Source organism: Suricata suricatta, chromosome 9 (assembly GCF_006229205.1).
Source record: "Suricata suricatta isolate VVHF042 chromosome 9, meerkat_22Aug2017_6uvM2_HiC, whole genome shotgun sequence".
Taxonomy (NCBI): domain Eukaryota; kingdom Metazoa; phylum Chordata; class Mammalia; order Carnivora; family Herpestidae; genus Suricata; species Suricata suricatta.
The window spans coordinates 133,358,593-133,380,165 of record NC_043708.1 but is presented as its reverse complement, the minus strand read 5'-3'; the positions used below and the strand labels follow the sequence as shown (position 1 = coordinate 133,380,165).

The 21,573-nt window shown below is 49.5% G+C and overlaps 1 protein-coding gene across 4 annotated transcripts in view; it reads left to right on the top strand.

Annotated features, from left to right (window-relative positions):
* NTRK3 (neurotrophic receptor tyrosine kinase 3) overlaps positions 1-21,573 on the top strand; it is a 301,136-nt gene that overhangs the window by 23,353 nt on the left and 256,210 nt on the right. For all 4 annotated transcript variants that reach the window (XM_029952431.1, XM_029952434.1, XM_029952433.1 and 1 more), the window contains exon 3: positions 16,011-16,079. In XM_029952431.1, the coding sequence (XP_029808291.1) occupies positions 16,011-16,079 (69 nt within the window). The remainder of the gene's footprint in view (positions 1-16,010; positions 16,080-21,573) is intronic.

The window sequence follows — 21,573 nt, the reverse complement described above, 5'->3', positions numbered from 1 at the left end:
CTTTACATATGGTCCCAGTGAGACTCGGGGACACAATGGGGACTTTGACGTGCTTCCCCCTTTCAGAGACCAAGAATTCCAGTCTTTTTGCACCTGAGTGGTGTGGAAGGTTTTCCGTTTTCAGCTTAGGAATGGGAGGATTTTGTCCTGGCGGGTCCCAGGAAGACAGGGGTCATGGGAAGCACAGGAGATGGAACCTTGCTAACACACTTCCTCCTGATTCTGCTGGTAGTGGGTGAAGAATATAGACTGCAGCCCGGCTGCGGGGGTTTGATTCTTGGCTCCCCTTCACCGCAGCTGTTGCCCAGGGCGAGGTCTCTAACCTCCTTGTTCCACGATCTCTCCTTTGGAAAGTGGCAATGGCAATGGTGATGATGATGATGGTGATGATGATGATGGTAGTACATCTTTCTTGAGCTAAGTGAACTCTTTTTTTAAGTGTTGCTTATTTTTGAGAGAGAGCACTAGTGGGGGAGGAGCAGAGAGAAAGTGGGGCAAAGGATCCAAAGTGGGCTCTGCACTGACATCAGGGAGCCTGATGTGGGGCTTGAACTCAGGAACTGTGAGATCACAACCTGAGCTGAAGTCGAATGCTCAACCCACTGAGGCCCCCCTGTGCCCTAAGTGAGCGCTTATATGTAAAACCTTTAAACAGAGCTGGCCCAGAGTAACTGCTGTGTGTTAGCTGTTATCATCACTACCACCCTCAATACGCTCTGGCCATGCACTGAGTACCTACCGCATGCCAGCCACTGGGCTGGGCACTTGACATCCATTAATTCATCTTAGTCCTTAGAGCTGCCCCCCAAGGCAGGTACTATTATGATATCTGTGGTCAAGATGAAGAAATGGATCCAGAGAGGTTCAGTACCTTACTCGGAGGGTGAGTCACGCAATTCAGGAGGACCAGAGCCAGGAGTCTAGCTTGTCTTTCTGGCTCCAGAGTCTGTGCTGTCTGCCACCGTTGACACTGGTCACAGCTAGAGCGGGAGCCAGCATCACCTAAAGGGTCCGGCACAGCGTAGGGTGCTGGGCATATGCCGAATGGTTCTGATTCTGCAGGTCTGGGCTGGGGCCCTGAGAATGTATGTTTCTAACGAGTCCCCAGTGATGTGATGCTGCCGGTCTGGGGACCACACTTTGAGAAAACTCCTGCCTGTCCTACGGGAAGCGGCATCACCAAGCAGCACAGTGGGGACATGATGTGTCTCCTCCACACTGCCTCCCTGGGCTCTCCCTGCAGTGCCACTTGCCTACACATTCCATCATAAGAACTAATCTGTTACGTACTTCTTCACATGGTCTCCACGACCAGGTCTCTTGGCCAGCCCAGCGGATGAGAAGGCCCCAGGTGACATGTGGCACCTTGGTGTCCTCCTGGCTCTGCTGGAAGGAAGGTAGACAGCAGTCAGCTACAGCCCTTTAAATCCACAGACGGGCTCTGGTCTGGGAAGGGGGAGGGACACAGAGGCCTGAAGGGCTCTGTTTCAAAGGCACCTGAAGCCCTTAGGCAGCTGTCCAAATAGCAACTTTCTGGAAAGAGTGGCTTCAGTTAACCCTTTCATCCTAGTTGATGACACCATGCTTCTGGTTCCTAGGAAGATACCTCAGGCCCTGGGCTAAAGTCTCTGCTCCTTGGGTGGCCTCAGCGGGACCCTATCCATTGGGCAGCTGAACAGGGTCCCAACCTGCTCGTGTTCGTAGGTTTCTAGCGCGGTCCCAGCCCTTCTCCAGACTGCTTACGCACACCTCCCACGCTGCAGCCCTCCACCAGGGCTCACACGGGGAGGCCAGGTCCCCTTTCTTATTATTAACAGCGGCATCTGACCCAAGGAGCTCCTGACTCTTTGGCTCTTTGCCTGGTGTCTCTTTACATCTGGACACATGGCTGTTTCATGCTCCTGTACTTGTATGATCATCTGGGTTTTCAGGATAGAAGGAGGTAATAAGAGGTGAAGCAAAACTTGTTGAGACAAATTCACGACCATCAGTGGTTCTGGAAGTGTTGTTCCCAAACTGGCAGTGTCAGCATCCCCCTGGGAACTGCTGAGCAATGCGAATTCCAGGCCACACCTACTGAATCTGAAGCTCTGGGAGGCAGAGCTGTGTTGTCTGGCTTTTATAAGTCTCCAAGTGATGCTCATGCCCAGAGTTGTTGAACCTGTGTCCTAGATGGTTCCCCCAAACCCACCCCTGGCCTATGTTCCTACCAACCTTGCATCGTGAAGGAGGGATCAGAGGCAGTGTTGGCTAATCACATTTCTTTATAAACAGGCCCAAAGCTGCTTGGTGCTTTTACCATTTTGTTGTTTTGGGGAGAGCCATAGATCTTCCTCGAGTCCTAAGAGTAGAGCTTAGAATGTAGATCTCGAGTGCCCGGGCTCGCTAAAAGATACTCTGGGGGAATATACTTTCTGTGTCTTGAAGAGCAGAGTGGTACTCATGCTCCTGCCCACCCTCCTCCCTGCCCGCCTTCCCCGGACTCCGGTTTCCCCAGTCCTGACGGTGCACATGGCAGTTCCCTCACCGGCCCCTCTGTGGCCACAGCCATGCTCGCCTGTGGCTCCCTCCTCCCTCAATAGCCCCTTCTTTGCTTTTACTCTGTTTCTTGATTAACCCACAGATGCTTCCTGCATCTTTGTTTTTCTCTTATTGCAACAGCTCTTGAGTGAAAAATGAGTGTGATTCATTGGCTCCATCACTATGTCGCCATGGTCACGTACAGAGCCCCTTTGGGGCCGTGGCTTCCGGAGCCAGATCCAGCCTTCCCTGCCCCTGAGGGGGACAGCTGGTAGGAACTCCCAGTGTCTGTCAGGCCTTGCCCTTCCCAAGCCCCCTGGGGTCCCAGACAGAGCTCTCATGCTTCAGGGTAATTAGCTTTTGGTTAATTTGTCTAAAAAGAAACTCCCAGGGAGCAAAACCTTTCAGAATATCATCTCAATAACATTCAAGGTCAGGTGAGAAGCAGACTGCAGGAAGGCTCAGAGCTGATGATTAGGCCTTTTCATGAGCCTTACCTCTGGTCCTCAGGCTTCGTGGGGAGGGCTGCCTGTTCCCTTGACCCGGGGTGGGGGGCCTTTGGGCTCTGCCGGAACTTGTGGGTGGGGGGCCGGGCTGGGTGGGAGTTCAGACACCAGCATGGCTTCAGGGGAATAGATGCCATGTGTTGTCCTGTTAAAACAGGTGGCTGTGTGTTCTTTGGTTGAACTGAGATTTTGTTGATGCCTGAGTTCAGGGCGTTATGCCTGGGCCTCTGGAACTGGTTTTAATGGGCTTGGGCCTGTTGGAGCTCCCGTGGTGACTGGAGATGGGCAGATAAGGGGAGAAGTACCATATGCATGAACAATGATAGATTGTATTTATCAAGGGCCAGCCTCCTACCAGCTGCTTTCTGTGTCCCGTTTGCCACAGCCATGTAATCCTCACCACAAATCATGGGGACAGGCCCCTGCAGTATCCCCAGTTTGCATCCGAGCAGAGAGGTCAGGTTACATGCCCAGGGTCACAGAGTTTGGGAGGAGCTCCCAGACCCATGTGATACCGAGATTTTGTGGGAATTCAACTGAACTTGCTGTACGTTTATTGAGCACTTACTATGCTTCAGGAGCTATAAAGACTACCCAACTGAAAAGAAGTGGGTTCTTCACCTGTAGGAAGAGCAATCTTCTGGGGGAGGCCAAGACCTACACAGCAGACAGTCAGAGCTGGAAGTCAGTCTGAGATGTGGTCTGTACATGAGGTCCAGACAGAATGTGTGGGGAGAAGAGGAAGGAAAAGAATGTTTCTGTGTGGGTGACACTGGCCATACTTAGGTCTATATGAACTGTACCTGCAGGACAGGGAGCAAGAGCATGGAAGTAGAGGGCACCGGGGGCCATGGTGTGGAGACCAGGAAGCTGTGAGGGTGTAGCCAGCCTGGTGATACTGCTCTGCTTATGGTGGTGCTGATAGTGGGGTCTTTGGAGTTAGTCCCGAGAAGGCAGGTGTGGGGTGTAAGGGCATGGTTGAGGTCATTGTGTGAAAAGACTTGCACCTCAAGGTGGAGTCTGGACTTCATTAGGTGGGTCGAGCATTCCTAAAGTCCGGCAATCATGCCCTCATGTGCTGGGCCACAGTCCTCCTTCACCCTCTCAGCGTGCAGCAAGTCCTGTCCCCTCTTTTCCTGCCTGTCCTGAGCTTCTCCAGCTTGAGAGGATGCGGGCAGCTTCTCAGTGGTGTTGCCATATAGCTGAGGACAGCCAGAGTGATTCCTTTCTATACAGCAAGCCACGTGACTGCTGGATTCTGGGACAGATTGGCATCTTGGGAAAGGACACCTGACTTTACTTTGGAGAACTTCCGGTCAGACTTGTCCTCTCCACTGAGGGCCCCAGTCAGTGCCTGGGTTTTACAGATGGTCTAGAGCTTCGTGGACCAATATGGCAGCCTTGGCCATCCATGGCTATAAAGCCCTTGAAATGTGGTCAGTCCACATTGAGATATGCTGTGGGTATAAAGTACACATGGATTTCAAAGCTACAACACACACACTAAGGAATATGAAATATCTCCATAGCATTTGTTATACTGATCACATCAATTGGTGGTATATTATAGTAAGTGTGAATATAACTAGTTTCTTCTCTTTGCAGTTTTAAAATGTGACCACTAGAAAATTTGAATTGGCATAAGTGGCTCACATTATATTTATGTGGGTGAGTGGGTGCTGGCATACCTTTTCTGTAAAGGTCCATGTACTGAATAATTTAGGCTTTGCAGACCATTTGTTCTCTGAGACACCTACTCAACTCTGCGGCCTTATGTGAGCTCCAGTGGTGCCTGCGTTTTCTTTTTTTTCTTTCTTTTTTGTTTTTAACATGTCTTTCTTTATTTTGACAGAGAGAGAGATAGGGAGTAAGCAAGGGAGGGGCAAGGAGAGAGGGAAACAGAGAATCCTAAGCAAGCTCCATGCTGTCAGTGTAGAGCCTGATGCAGGACTCGAATTCATGAACCATGAGATCATGACCTGAGCCAAACTCAAGAGTCAGATGCCTCACCGACTGAGCCATCCCCATGTGGAGGCACCCCTCTATTTATTTTTGGTACAGTTTATTGCTTGGGTGTCTGGGTGGTGCAGTTGGTGGAGTATTCAGTTCTTGACTTTGGCTCAGGTCATGATCTCTTGGTTCATGGCTTCGAGCCCCATGTTGGGCTCCTTGCTGGCAGTGCAGAGCCTGCTTGATATTCTCTCTGTGTCTCTCTGACTCTGCCCCTTGCATGCTTGTGTGCTCTGTCTCAAAATAAATAAATAAAATGTTTTAAAGTTTATTTATTTATTTTCAGACAAAGCACACAAGGTGGGGTGGGGGAGAGAGAGAGTGAGAGAGAGATAGATTCCCAAGCAAGGTCCACACTGTGAGCATGGAGCCTGATACGGAGCCTGATATGGTGCTTGAACCCACAACTGTGAGGTCATCACATGAGCCAAACCACGAGTTGGGCATTTGACTGTAGCACCCAGCTGCCCTGTAACGATGGATGAGTTTTCTGTTGCTGCTGTAACAAATTACCCCAAACGTTGTGGCTTAAACATACAGATTTCTTGTCTTATGCCGTGTAGCTTAGAAGTCCAACATGGGCCTCATTGGGCTAAAATCAAGATGTCTACAGGGCTGAGGGTCCCTTCTGGAGGCTCTGAGGGAGAACTGTTACAGTGCTTCTCCCAGCATCTAGAGGCCATGCACATTCCTTGGCCTGTGGTGCCTTCCTTCCTCTTCAAAGCAGCACATCACATCTCTTTTCTTCCACTGTCACATCTCACTCTGACCTTCTGTCTGTCCCCCTCTTCCACCTTAAAAAATTTAAAAAAAAATTTTTTAATGTTTTTTTTATTATTTATTTTTTGAGAGACAGAGAGAGACAGCATGAGCAGGGGAGGGTCAGAGAGAGAAGGAGTCACAGGATCTGAAGACAGGCTCCAGGCTTTGAGCTAGCCATCAGCACAGAGCCCAATGCAGGGCTTGAACCCACGAACCATGACATAATGACCTGAGCCAAAGTTGGATGCTTAACTGACTGAGCCACCGAGAGGCTCCCCCTCCCCCCTTCTACTTTGGAGGATGCTTGAGATTGGACTGGGGCTGTGGGAGAGTTAAGAACAATTTTCTTGGGGCACTTGGGTGGTTCAGTCGGTTAAGCAGCCGACTTCATGATCCCAGAGTCCATGAGTTTGAGCCAGGCTCTGTGCTGACAGCTCAGAGCCTGGAGCCTACTTTGGATTCTGTGTCTCCCTCTCTCTCTGCCCCTCCCCTAATCATGCTCTGTCTCTCTCTGTCTCAAAAAAAAATGTTAAAAAAAAAGAACAATTTTCTCAAGGTGCACACGCTCAATCACATCTGCAAAGTCTCTTTTGCCTTGGAAGTTGATCTATTCACAGATTCTGGGGACTAGGATGAGGACACCTTGGAGACTGTTATCCCACCGAGGACATGGGTACAGGGGCGTAAATCAAGGAGTGTGGTTGTGTTACAACAAAACTGTATTCACAAAAACAGAGTGGTGGTCTGCAGACAGTAGATTGCTGAGCCCTGCACTCCATGATTAAGGATTCTGCACCCAATTCCAATGTGTAGGTTTTTTTTCCCCTCCCACGCCACCAGGAAATTCTGGGACATGCCCTGGGTATCCTACAATTCATTCAATTCTGCCACTATCCACCCAGAGACAGCATCAGGCTCCACAGGTGAAGGCCTTGGTGCCCACTCCAGCTGCCAATCCTAAATCTAGACTGTTGCTGGTGCTTCTCATTACCTGGCTGTAAATCAGAGCTTCCCATAACCCCTTCCTTGAGTTTGATTAATTTGCTAGAGTAGCTCACAGAACTCAGGAAACAAATTTACTCAACTAGGTTACTAGTTTGTTACAAAGGAGAGTAAAGAATGCAAATCCAGAAGCAGATGAAGAGATATTGAGGGTCAGGTCCCCAATAAAGGGGCTTTTGTCCTTGTGGAGTTTGGGGCCTGGTGTGGAGGTGTTCTGGTTCAACCCCCAAAGCCCTATCTAATGGTTAGCATGGTTGATCAAATCATTGCCCATTGGTGATTGATTCAAACTTCACACCTCTCCCCTCTCCAGAAATGAGGGGTTGGGACTGAGAGTTTTAATCAGCACCCCTCCATCTGCAGGGGCTTTACAAATGTCACCTCATTCTCTGAAGTAATTTCAGGGACTGAGGACAAGAGATCAAATATTATAACAAAAGATGCTCCCATTCAAGAAATTCCAAGGGTTTTGGCAGATGTGGGCCAAGAACCCTGTACCAAGAACAAATACATACTTCTTACGACAGCCATCATTTCTCTGTTGTATGGGATGATTTTTTTGGGTGAGGTGATATTTTTACTAGATTTTTCCATGGTCCAGTAAGTTTGAGGTTCCATAGGTCAGATCCTTCTCTTAGGAAAGGCTCTGAGAAGTTCTGCAGTAAATAAGTCTGTTTTATTTTGTTGAGAACCACATTATTCAAACACCATGAATATTTTCCCCTCGGAATATCTGTTAATGTACTGTGGACCTCGGATTCCTGGGAACATACTCTGGGAAACCCTGGGTTAGCCCAGCCCAGGGCCATTGTAGAATAGCTGTCTCCTGTCTCCAGTCTCCTGATCTAAGGTCAAGACACCAGTTACGTCACTGGAGATTTGATTAGAGAAAGCATTTTGGCTTCATTAAAGTTCATTAAATGAGCCATCCAGTGTAATTTAGCTAAATAAAAATAGCTCAAATGGCTTTAACCCCCACCCCCTTTTACAGCAATTTAATTGAGGGAAAAGCAAATATATCAATGATGTAGAAGCATATTTCTTGGTCTTCAAGAGGAAGGTTGGGCAGCAGCCCCTGCTTTCTGGTCACAGACTCTGGATATTAAGAGATTGGCCCATCCAGCATCAGGCCTTGGGGATGGGATTGCATGGCACTTCCTTCCTCCCCACCTTCAGCCCATGGAGTTTGGTGGCAGCCACCTTAACGGTTCCTCATGGCAGGCTGCAGTCCCCCCTGGTGTGGGGCCAACTGTACAAAGTCTCAAGGTCAAGGTCAATGACACATATATTCCCTGACTCTTGGAGAAATGGGCAGTAGACTTGCAGCCACCGCCTCCTCCTCCTCCGTGGCTGGTTGGCTCCTTTCCAACAAACTATTTTTGGGGTTGGTGGTACATCAGAGTGTTCTCCTTTCTTGAACTTTCCTCCAGGTTCTTCAGCAAGGTCAAATGAATCCCAGCAGGGGAGGGAGTTGGCTGTGCCCAAGAAGACGCGAGGAGATTCTTTTATGGAGAAAGGGAAGGAGGACAGACAGATCGTCAAGGGGGCATCGGCTCTTACAGAAGGAACCATCTCGTTTTTCTTCTTTTTTTTCTTAAAATATTTATTTATTTATTTTGAGAGAGAGAGAGTGCACACATGAGTGGGGGAGGAGCAGAGAGAGAGAGAGGGAGAGAGAGGATCCCAAGCAGGCTCCAGGCTTAGTGAGGAATCCCAGGTGGGGCTTGAACTCACAACCGTGAGTTCATGAGCTGAGCTGAAATCAAGAGTCAGATTCTTGGCTGAACCACCCAGGTGCCTCAACAATTGCATCTTTCAAAATGCTGCCTTCTTGGGTGGAGGACAGAAGACTTAGGTGATGATGGACACAGCCAGCAAGGCTCAGCTCCTGGGAGCCTACAAGATGGGGAAGGGCTTGACCTTTGCTGTGTTCTGGGCAGCTGTGCTTGGTGCTCGGAGCCTCTATGGTGTTCAGAATTGTGCCTTTTGCAAGCTGAATGAATCCTCTAGGAAAACTCAAGGGGCCATGGCATCTATCTTTGGGACACAGCTGAGCACACTCCTGGATTTCAGTCTTCTCTTTTTTTCTTCCCTTACTCCAAAGGGTTTATTGAGACAAGTTTCACATCCAAGTCCAGGGTAAGGGAGATGGGGCTTCTAAACAGGAAACAGGAAGGTGGCCCAAGGGCTTGGGGTAGAACCCAAAAAGAACGTGAAATAAATAGAGGAAGAGAGTGGAGGGCTGAGAGAGGAGACCCAGACTATCACACAGTAATGACAACATGGGGGTGGACAGGGCCCCACTAAAATCCCATTCATTTATACAGATATACAGGGAGCTGCGGGGGAGCTGGAGGACCCCCCTCCACCCTCCAGGCCCCATCTTCTCCATGGGTGACCCCCTGTATCAGGTGGGGGAGGTAGGGCTGGGTGCCTCCCCCGAGGGCATCACCTGCTCCCCACGCAGTTACTGGCCCTGGAGGTGCTGAGTAGTGTCTGGGAAGTGGTGTTGAGAGAGTGAGAGGGGTGGGTGTGGATCGGGCGGGTGGCTGGGGTGGGCCAGGCAGGGCCCTCCCCCTGAGGACAGCCCAGGGTGCAGCTGGCTCCATGGCTTCCTGAGGGACCCAGAGCAGGGGCGGCTGGGGCTCCTCCTAGCACTGCTCCCATGCAGGTCTGAGAAGCTGGAGAAGGAGCCCGGGGCTTCAGAGAGAGAACCTGGCACCTTTGGGTGTTTCAGAAAAGCTGATCCCCCAGAATGCCCAGCCCTGCTTGTGACGCATCCACGAAGGCAGCTCAGATACCAGGTCTACTAGGTGTCTGGGTGCAGAGAAGAAACTCCCTGAGGCCACTGGGGCGGGAGATTCCTGAAGGAGGTGGTTTCTCAGGCTGGATGCTTGGGGAAGAGCAGATGATGGGGGATGGCATCCTGGGGCAGGGCCATTGGCACCTCCAGGCTTTGAGACAGGCAGGAAGAGGCTGGGTCCCTGAGCCTCCAGATTAAGGTTGGGAGTCACCTCGCTCCTACCTGCCCAGCTCAGCTCCCCGGTTGGCCATGGTGGCCAGGGCGTGGTGGCCAGGGCGGGGCCAGGTGGGCATCACACGAAGCTCAGCTTTCTCTTTCCACAATCTTTTGCAGAAAAACACCCGCGTGGGCCTGAGGGCACCTGACCTAGTGGACAGATGCCAGGTTAGATCTTAGCAGCCTGAACCTGATTGGGAGGTGGGTTTCTAGAGCAACTGGGCATAGAGCAAGGGAGTGACTGAAAATCATGGTTTGGAACCTTCCAGGGGTCACAGATGGGCAGCCAGCTTGGCTCTCAGGGCCTGGCGTAAAAGAGGCACTAAGGACAAGTGTATAGTTTGCTTGAGCTACTGTAACAAAACAATAGAGGTCCGAGAGGCTGTGACAACAGAAAGGTATTTCCCACAGTTCTGGAAGCTGGAAGTCCCAGGTCAAGGTGTTGGCAATGGCTTCTTTGGAAACCTCTCTTCTTGGCTTGCAGAAACAGGTCTTCTGCCCATGTCTTCATGGCGGTCCCCTTCTGTACATGTCTGTTTCCTAATCTCTTTGTATAAGCACACCAGCCCTATTGGATTAGGGTTCATCTCAGTGACCTCATTTAACCTTAATTACTCTTTAAAGGTTCTGTGTCCACATTCATTCACTTTCAGAGGTACTGAATGCTATGATGTCAACATATGAAGTTTTAAAGAATTTTTTAATGTTTAGTTTTGAGAGACAGAGTGCAAGTGGGGAGGGGCAGAGAGAGAGGGAGACACAGAATCTGAAGCAGGCTCCAGGCTCTGAGCTGTCAGCACAGAGCCTGGAGTGGGGCTCAAACTCACCAACAGTGAGATCATGACCTGAGCTGAAGTTGTATGCTCAACCGACTAAGCCACCCAGGTGCCCCAACATATGAATTTAAAAAAAATTTTTAATTTTTGAGAGAGAGAGAGAGAGAGAGAACAAACAAGTGGGGGAGGGGCAGAGAGATTTGGGGACAGAGGATCAGAAGCTGGCTCTGTGCTGACGGCAGTGAGCCTGACGTAGAGCTCAAACCCACAGACCTTGAGCCGAAGTTGGTCGCTTAACCGACTGAACCAGCCAGGCACCCCTCAACATATGACTTTTGAGGGGACACCATTCAGCCCATGACCACAGAACACAAAACCACAGTGAAAGGGATGGAGGAGATGGTGGGGTGGAGCCGAAGTGGGGCAGGGCAGACCTGACAGAGCGTCCACGGTATGGATGTGAACAGGTGTGGTATGCCGGGCTGACCCAGGCTACAATGGGACAGTCTGGTACTATAGCACAGTAGGCGAGGCACCTGCCACCAACGGTCCCTTACACAGTTGGGTCCTGAAACGTAACCTGCCCCGTGGCTCTGCCTCTGCCAGCAGGAGAGGGTGCACTTCCAGGTGTCAGCTGTACTATGAATCTAGGAAATTTCTGAAGTCCCCCACCTTCTGGACCACTTGTGGATGGGGCTCTGCGTCCCCTTCTCAGCCCCTAAGGATATGGTATCTTTGGGGCAACAGAGGAATTCATCTGGTTGGCTTTTTTTGGCAACAGGATCCATCTCGAGCGACCCTCTTGTTGGCCAGCAGGGTTCCGAGGGTAGAGGGTGACATCCCCTGCATTCACGGGATCCGTGCTGCTGCATTTGGGTGTTCCCTTTAGGAAGGTCGTGGGACTGCTAAGCACACCGAGGTTCACCTGTGTTCCCTAAGGGGTTAATGCAGGAAGGGCCGTCTCAGCCCTACCCTTCGTCAGGGTCAGATTCTGGCCATCTGTGTCTGGCTCCCTGTCCCCAGAGCACCCTGTAGCTGCATCATCATCGTTCATGACTCTGGGCCCCAGAGTCTGGGCTGTGAGAGAGCCAGCAGTGCAGGACAAAATTAATGGCTTTGTTTGGTAGTCTCAGATAAGGGATACGGGGGCAGTGTCACAGAGCTTGATTTTAGGAAAGTGTTTGATGCATCATCTCGTAAAATCGTGCTCACCAAATTACTTCCAGTGGTCCGGTGGCTTGGAAACTGGCCATTGACCCAAGCAAAAGTCAGAGACAGGTGATAATGGATCTGTTAGGGTGGAGGGTCCAGGAAGAGGCTGCCGTGGGGCCCGGAGGTTGTTAAGTAAACCCTTGTCTGACGATCATTATAACTAGCCCATCAATTACTGGTGACGGGTGACTACAGGTGAGGCGCTAGCTGCAAGGACAATCAGGGCCAGTGAATTCTGAGTGGGTGTAAGTCTCTTAAAGTCCTGTCTCTCCATTTCCCCATGCGCCCCATGCCAGGAGCATTTATAGATGCCCGTGTGGCTGGGGGTGTGCCCTGCCTGTCTTGTGGTGGCTGCATGTTTGCCTTACTCATCTCTTGTGTATGTATTTGTCTCTGGGGCTGAATGCTTCTCTTGCGTGTCTCTGGCTAGGCACTGTGTACAGTTGCAAGGATTGTGCACACTGCACTCCTCCAGGGACTTGTGCAGCACAGTGTCGCTGTCTGGCAGCACCTACTGAGGTGTGTGTGTGTGTGCCTGGGAATTTGCACGTCTGTGTGTTGGCCACAAATGTCCCGGGGCACGTCGTGTGTTGCTTGTTGGTGGGGACTTTTCGTGAAGGCCACTCAGACCTCTTCAGCTCTGGACAGCAACCTCTGAGCCCCAGTTTTCTCATGTCTACCGCAGAGAGAGTAGTAATACATACCTTGTATGGTTGCTGTAGATAGTAAACGGGGTCCTGACTGTAAAAGTTCTTAACACAGTCCCTGGTGCTTAATTAGCCCTTGGTGAATGGCAGCTGTTGGTTGTGGTGGCAGGGCAGGGAGGCAGAAAGGAGTGAGGATGGGAGGGGAGATGCTCTGTAGAGGGAGTGAGGGCGGGCTTTCCTCCCAACAAGAGAGTGTGGTCTGTGTATCAGGGAGGCAGTTGGGGAAGAGGGGACTTTGTAGTCCTGGACAGAGCCCCTGACCCTTCAGTGGCCACTACCTCTGGCCCACGACCTGGAGGAATCCTGTTGGGTATGGATGGGGCAGGAAGGAGATGAAGCCATCCCCCCATCCCGGGGACCCGAGCCTGCCTCCCCCTTCTTGGGTGTCCCAGGCCCCTTGTCCCATCCATCTTGTAATAAGGAGATAATGCTGTGTCTTATTTTTTATTTGCCCAGATTGCCTGTTATTTTCTATCTTTCAGAATCCAATTTGCTCTTGATATTTCTGCCTGATGTAGCATAACGTGACCTTTGTGAAGGGACATTGCTGGCAGCCTGCCGCCTGCCTCCGGCTCCCCAGAACCCCTCGCACATGCCCTGGTGGGACCCCTCGGGGATGGGCAGGTCCCCACTTCACCTGGATTACTTCTTCCTGGGGGTGGGGTAGCGATGCAGGGGGGAGACAGACGGGGCATGCTTCCGAGGGCTCCCTGACTCTTGGGTTCCTGGCTGCTGACTCTTATGGGGTGCTGCTCCATTCTAGAACAGGGGGTTCTGTTCAAGGCCATGCTGCAGGGGGGCAGAGGCCTCAAGGCAGGTGGGCCTTGCCTTTGCTTTTGCTGCTGCTGCTGCTGTGGTGCATGGACAGCGAGCTGGGAGAAACATGGAACAAAACAGCAGATTCTGCCTGGATGAGTCACTCACATTTGCTGAAATATCGTGGAGGCTGATGGTAATGGGGACTCAGTAGCATCGAAACCCAGTGTCCTTGACCCGAGGTCTGAGCTCCAGGAGCAAAACCTAGGGTAAAGTTAGACACTAGCCCACACAGCTGCATGCGCATCTGATGCATGCCCCACCCTCTGAGCGGTGGGTCCCAGGGCACGTTGCCCCGGAGGTGTCCTCAGGTGGTCGCTGTGTAGATCCTCCTTTATCCCCCATTTCTGGAAGTCTGTAGGCACAAGACAGACCATCGGTAGAGGTTTTGTGAAGCTGAGCATGTGGACAGGTTAGGGTTTATGAGCTTTCAGTGAATCACGCACATTAGAACTCTACATCCCCCCGGCAGCAGGTGGGCTGCGGGGTGCCAACCCTGGACAGCACCCTGCAGCCCGGAGCCTGGTAGGGCAGTGCTGGCTGCAGGGGGAGCAGAACAGGAAGCTGAGGGACCCCTCCCTGCCCGTGGTCCCCCTTTTTTGCCCACCAGTCCCTTGCACCTGCAGAAAGGGTGTTGCCTTTCTTAACATAGTCACAGGCTGTCACCAAGCATAGGGTGGCCTCAGATACGAAGGGGAAGCCATGTCCCTTGAGTTCTTGTGTTTGTCTTCTATCCCTGTGAAAGCATACTCTGTGATTTCACCAGCCTGGACTTCTCCTGTGATCTCTAGCCCCACGAGGCCAACAAGCTAGTTGATTTCTCTCCCTGAAAACCTAACAGGCATCTCCAACTTAGTATTTGCAAGGGGTAGCTCTTGATCTGAACCCCACCCCCAGATATGACCCTCTTACAGCCTTCCTGGTCTCACTAAATGCCGCAGCTGCTCCCTCCTCTCCCAGACTGGATCCAATAGGAGGTTCTGGTGGGCCCCCTCGGCCTCCCCTCCTCCCAATCCACCTGCTTCATTATCTCTGATCCCCTTCCTCAGTACAGAATCCTCCTAAGTGGTCTGCCACCTTCCAGTCTTGGTCTTTTACTTAAAATGGTAGAATATGTCACTTCCCTACTTAAAGCCATCCGCTGCCTTCTCATTGCTCTTCAAAATAACATCCAAGTCTTCATTATGGCTAGTAAGGTGTGTGCGGCTGTTTCCTCTTCTTCTTACCACCAACCACTCTCCCCTGCATCCTTCCCCACTGGCCTCCTCTCTGCCTTTGCTCTTCCTGGTGTCTGCTGCCCAGAACGGCCCAAGCCTGGCACTGGTTTCTTCTCACTCTGACCTCCACTCGATGTCACTCTCTGAGAGAGCCCCTCTCTAAGCTCCTGAGTCGAGGAGCTGACTCCCTCTTCCGCGTCAGTAATGGCATCACTTTGTCCTTGTTCCTTCTGTTTGTGGCAGACTGCAACTTGAATAGAAGTATCAGGGGGTCCTTCTGATTCATCCAGCCCTCACTCCTCACTGGAGGCTGTATTTGGTTCTCCCTAATGACCTGCTGTAGAAATCACCTACATGGGGGTACGTGTGTGTAAGCATATGCACGTGTGTATAAACAGGAGTGTGCATTTGCATTTATTACCTGCATGTTTGATGGACACCAGTACACACATGTTTGTGTGTGTATGCATGTCGATATTTACCTACGTGGCCTCCTTACAGCCGTCCATGCTCATCAGTATGTGGGCGCACTGTTCCTGCGGTACCACTTCAGTTCTGACTGTATCTAACTGCTTCCTGCCTTATCAGAAGCTGTTTGTGGAGCCTGGCAAAGTGATAATTGTGGGCGTGTTTCTTCTATTATTTAGAAGAGTAATGGCTACTTTTATCCCCTGTACATCCTAATGAGAACAATTAAATAGTCATTAGGAGGAGAACAGAAGTGTGAACAGAAAGGCTGATGTCTTGATCATTGATGGGCCTCTTTGCTGGGCGAGGGACTGGGTGGAAGAAATTGTAGGTAACCTGCAGAGTTTTTCCCCACTATTGCGAATGTTAAGAATGCTTCTTGGTAAAAGGGTTCCTAGTTTCACTGACGTGAACTGAGTAAGTTATGGTACAGTATAGTCTGTTAATGAAACCATACTATATACCTAAAAATTGGTTAAGAGGATATATCTTATATTAATGCTTATCATACAAAAAAGGAGAGAGAGAGAGAGAGAAGGCTACTTTCATTAGAGTTGATGGTTAAGTTTATGGCATCATTTACAGTGACAGCTTCACGAGTCTACACTTACCTTGAAATTCATCAAGGTGTATACATTAAACAAGCACAGTTGTTTTTATTTCAGCGATACCTCAGTAACAGAAATGAAAAAGAATGCTTGTTGGCTTGTGTTACCCTGAGAGGTCTCTGTCCTCCTCTAGGAGGGTGGCTTCCAGAAGGTTCCCTGAAACCTTATCATGGTGTGAGGATGTGGGAAAATGACTAAGAATTTTTTTTGAAATATTCTCCAGACCTGATCTCTCTTGGCTGCTGGCAAATATGTATTGTTAGCAGAATGGAGTGGAGGAGAAGAACAGCACAGCCACGCTGCCGTGAAATGACCAAGCCTACCGCCATGAGCATTACTCGATGCGGATCTGTCCCTTCATCTCCCCTTTGTCTGTCATTCTTGCAGAAACCTGTCGAGTAACCGGCTAACCACACTCTCGTGGCAGCTCTTCCAGACGCTGAGTCTTCGGGAATTGTAAGTTTGGTCTGGAAGACCATCCAAGGAGTAGAGTGGTGGTGGAGGCTGGGTGGGGAGAAATGTCGGGCTGTGGAGCCACCCGAGGTCGGGTGTGCACTTGAAGGTGTGCTTCTCAACTTGGGTGACACGCGGTATACCATGTTCAGTGAGAGTGAGTCACCCTGTCACTTGATTTCTGCGGCTGTTTTTGGCACAGTCCATTTCAGAAGAAGACAGGAATCTCATCTCTGAGTGAGCCATAGTTTTATTATCTGTAGGTAACTGGTAATAATAGTATTGATATTTATAATGCTAAAGAGTATTTATGAGTTTATGATAAATCACATTGATAATACATGTTTTTATAAATTATTAGGTATGCTTTAATTTATGTGACTTTAGATTTATCATCATGAGCATCATGGGAGATGAGTGTTATTATATCTCCAATAAAAATGTATTTTTTCATTTTAAGGTAAAGGTTCTAAGCCCCCAAAAGGCATGTGAGACACAGCCAAGATTGTGTTATTAGTGATTGGCCAACTCGGGACTTGAACCCAGGCCTCTGACTTCAGACTGTGTGTCCTGTCCATCACTCATAATCTTTTGTCAGCCTATTTGTCTTGGGTATGGGCATCCTGATGGTGAGGGCTGGTGGGAGGCAAGTCCATGTATTTATTTAATCTGCCTGTGGACTGTTTGGCCTTGGATTCACCCCATCCCCTTTGTACAAACCCATGTTGGATGGATGAGTTAAAACTCCTGACCACTGCTGGGAAAAATAATTCCTGTTGATGTGAGTCATCAGGGTCATCTCTGTGCATGAAGGACAGCATATTAGATTGAGGGAAAGAATCAAGGAATAAATTGGAAAGGAATTGAGGCATGGATGAAATTAGGGAGTCAGGGTTCCAGAGACACTGCTCATGGGTTCCCTTTCACTTAGTGACTCAAATCTAAATTTGGCGCATGCAGATTGCTTAGTATCTTTACCAAGAGGCAGTGGCCTTGGATCTCTGCCCATGCTGTTGGCCTTCCAACCTGTCTTCCCTTCACCTGGGAAGACCTGAGTTCATGAATGAGTCATGATCTTAGCTTTTCCAACTGAGCTGGTCAGGAGGGGAATATTTATATCCAGTGACCCATTAGCCCATTACCCCATGATGGCCTTGTATACCCTGCTTATTCGCAGGGACCTGAGTGCCCATGTTTCTTCAAAGGCCATTCTAGGGTCAGGGAATATAGAGATGATCTCTTTGACAGTGTTGGAGAGTTTACACAATACTGCTGTGACAATACTTCCTTTCTTAGGATTTTGCCCCTTCCTCTGGGCTGCTAGTCTGGCCTGGGCATAGTAAACCTAGTGATCAACAGTTCTCAGGTCACAGAGAGGGCCGGCATCCTGACGTACACCAATTAAAAACTACCTGAGCTTGGAAAAAGGTAAATACATACTTACTTGTTTATATAACACTGAAAAACTAGACGATGTCACAGACAGCTAACTGCCAGACCATTAGACTTGATGCATTGTACTCATTTCCATCTTTGTAGGTGGAAAAAACCTTAGTGGTAAATGAACATGACTGCTAAGGTCACTACCACCAACGATTTCTGAGATCTAACGCTGTGCCAGGCACTGGGCCAAGCAATCTCTGGAATTATGTATGTTATTTAATCCTTGTAATAATTTATCAGGTAGAAATTATTACTGTCATTTCACATCGGGGACACTGAGGTACTCAGCAAGGTTAAGTATCTTGTTTCAGGTTACCCATTAACCAAGTGATAGCATATGGACTCTAGGTCTTGACCATTATGCTTAGCTGTCTGTCTCCCAACCTCTTAAAATCTCTAATTTGAGGATTGGTTATGCAATAATTTTCAAAAAGTGCATGATTGCAGTTCTTTTTTGCATTGCCCAGTACTGATCAGGGACTCTGTCATGAGGAGCTAATTGGGGGCTCTCTTTCTTGGGAGTCTCATGTCTGGTTCTCCCTGAATGCCTGCCCTTTCGTCTGTAGTAGGCAAGGGACAGTGTGTCTCTGGGGGACATCTGGGGTCTGTAGTTAGCTGAATTATTGAGAAAACGTTCAGTGCTCCTTCTGAAAAATCATTGGATACAAAATCAATGGTCTGCTGCCCTGGTGACCTGTTTCGTGGAGTTTTAGAAACAGTTGTTCTGTGGATATATATTTAAAGAAAATGTCAGATTTGTCCCAGAGGATCATGGGATTCTGCATTCATCTTTGCCCGGGATCAATATACTGGTGAGCTAGATGTGACTTATGGAAGAATGAAGACGTTCCCTCCAGTGTGACTCAGTCTGTGAGAGCCACCATGTCCCAGAGTATTTTATTTCTGTCATATTGTTAAATAAGAAAAAAAATTATATCAGAAAATAAAGAAGCCCCCTTCCAAGGAGCAGTCACCCTGGGAGGGGTCTATTTTTTGAGGAAGAATTGAACGTTGAGAGTGGAAAATTTATCTGTTGGCAGGAGGGGCCTCAGGTTGGCTCTTAGCTGTAGCTACGATTAGAATCCAAATAATCCCAGTTCCTGGCAAATGGAAGAGGGGGTGGTATTTTCTTGTCCGACTTCCTGATTAGTCCACATGGCACCATCTGCCACGAGCCTTCTAGACTGCCAGTGTCTGCCCAGTGGAGCCTGTGGACTGGGGTGTGGGGCTGGGTTGGGTATTTCCAGGAAGAAAGAATCTTGGCCTCAGAGGACAGAGGCCAAGGGGAGATGGCTCTCTGTGCTGGTGGCAGCCAGAAGATGACAAAGCCAGAAGCATGAGGCTTTGAGCCACCTTCTGCAGGAAGGGCTAAACTAGGGCATTCGGGGGTTTCTCAGCACATTTCATTCTGTCATTGAGGATGTCTGTCTGCCCCACCCAGACCCCTCCTCCCCCCGAAGATCCTTGATGGGAGAAAGCATGCTGTTGGGGTTCCCCATTGGAAGGACTGAGTGTCCATGACCTTTCCAGTAGTAGTAGAGGAGGAGACGAAAGGGCTCTAATACTGAGCACCTGTTCATAAGAACAAAGTCCTGTCTCATCCTTGGAGCAACCCCACATGGGAGGCATCATTATAACCAGTTTTGCAAATGAGGGGTTGAGGCTTGGCCAAGTTAAACAACTGGTCCAAGATTACAGAGCTTGTAAGTGGTAATGGGAATTGGTATTATGAGAATTAGCATTACCACATCCGGGTCTGCTGTTTTCAAAGACCAATGCTCTTTCTGTGAACAAATCAGTGATGCCACATCCTCCCGCCTCTCCTGCACCACCCCCTCCCCCCATACTTAACTGTCTCCTTCTGGAAACCACTCTCAAGATGGTGGCTTCCCAAGTGGAATCACTGGGGGACAACCCCAGAGAAGTTAGTACTTCTGAGCCCTTGTCATGTGCTGGAGGCTTCCTTTATTCATTTCTCACTCTTGTCAGATGAAGGGTATGGTCTTGGCTTTACACCTGGCCCATCGCCCTTGACCAGTCCAGGCTGTGTTTCTCTTATTGGGAAAACCGGAAATATCTCTCAGGACTCCCTTTGGAGTCCTCAACCCTGTTTCAATGGCGTGAGTTTGCAGAAATTTGAGTTGACAGTGCACAGTTTCTCTGTGAAGTTTCTGACTATATCAAGATGGTGTTTTTTCCTTATAGAGAAGACTGGAACTGTCTGTCCAGAAATCAGAGCAAGAATCAAAGAGATTGTCTTAGAGATAAAGAATGAATTAGAAAGAAAAAAGCTTGGATTCTGAATCCCATGACACAATTTAGGCAAAGGCAAGAGGCGCCAGGGGATCTAAACCTACAGCACAAGAAACTTCCAGAAATGCCCTAAGGACCATTAGTGTATCTTGAACAGGCTTCTCTCAATACCCTGCACACACAGAGCAGTCATGATTAAAACAGATTGGAGTATTTCATTCTCTTAAAGCAAAGTGATAATTACTTCTGGTATAATTTGCAGATTTAATTGACTTCGTAAAATATTAACTCAGTGTCAGGGATGGGTTTGGGCTGATCCTGGCACTTACTTTCTCCCGGTCTTGGGCATGATCACTTTCCATAGCTCTCAAAGAAGTCCCTGAACAGTAGTGTTAATAGTAGTGTTATTGTAATAATAATTTCTGGCCTCTTTCCAGCCTCTTTCAATTCACAAAGCAGGTTAATGTGCGTTACCATGAATCCTCATCATTTCATGAAGGAGGGTCCAGCACAATTACCCCTATTTTACAGACGTTAAAGTAGAGTCTTAGAAAGGCAAGTTATTTGACAGACTCATTTCCTAGGGAGGCTTCAAGTAATAGAAAATGACTCTCTACTCTTCTGGGGGTCAGAAGGCCAAAGCTAAGGTATCACAGGACCCCTCCCCCTTTAGAGACTCTCGGGAGGAATTCTTGCACATCTTTTCTGGCTTCTCATGGCTCCATGGCTCCAGGTGTTATGTGGCTTGTGTCAATGCCACTCCAGTCTGTGACTCCCCATCTTCCCGTGGCTGTGCTCCCTATCTCTCTGTCTGTGGTCTCTCCCTCTTCCAAGGACACTGAGTCACTGGATGTAGGGCCCACCCCTGAATCCAGAATGATCCTGTCTCACGACCATCTGATGATCCTTAACTTGATCAAACCCTCAAAGACTCTATTTCCAAGTAAGGTCACATTCGCAGGTCTTGAGGGTTAGGACTAGAGCAGATCTTTGTGGCGAGGGGGGGCGCGGTTTGAGAGAGAAACAGTTCAGTGCAACGTCTTTGCTCAAGGTGACAGCTGGCTCAACCCAGATCTTTGGCTTATGTACTTCTACTGTTATGTTACCTCTCAGAGGCCAGCGATGCTCACTTGGCCCTCTGGACGTGCTTCCAGAAGGTCTGTGTCCCTTCTTCATTTTCCACTGCTGGCACCGGATGGCCACAAGTGGCACTGTGGAGGGGAGAAGAAAGCCAGTGACAACTGGAAGGGAATCAGTGCTTTCTGAACAGCCTGTCATGGCCTTGGCCGTGCAGCAGGGAGGTCTGTGTGTGCATGTGCTTTGGTGGAGCTGCGTTAATCTGTGGGAATCCCTTAGGGGCCCTGGGATTAGGCCCCGGGCTGGGTGTTGCTAAGCTCTGCCCTGGACCAGTTGTTGCTGAATTATTCATGCGGCTGCCTGCATTATGATGGGGAAGGGGAAGCCTGACTTCAGGATCCTAGAGTGAGCCCCTGACGCCCGGGCTGAAGGCCCCTCATCCAGAGACCTGATGTGTGGGACAACAGACAGCACCATGTAGACTGAGGGATGCCTTCTTCTGGCCCATCTCTCCAAGTCGGGGTGTGAAGAGTGTGGTAGGTTTCCTCCAAGGATGCCCAGGACACCCCTCTTTTGAGAAGCAATCTGCTTCCTGTTGTGTGTGTGTATGTCTTGCCATCAAGGAGGAAAGTCCTGAGAAATGGGGGAAACTCAAGGTTTACTTTGCAGCCTCCAGGAGACTCTAGAACGGAGGTCGGGCCAGGTCTGGACCACATCCTAGAGG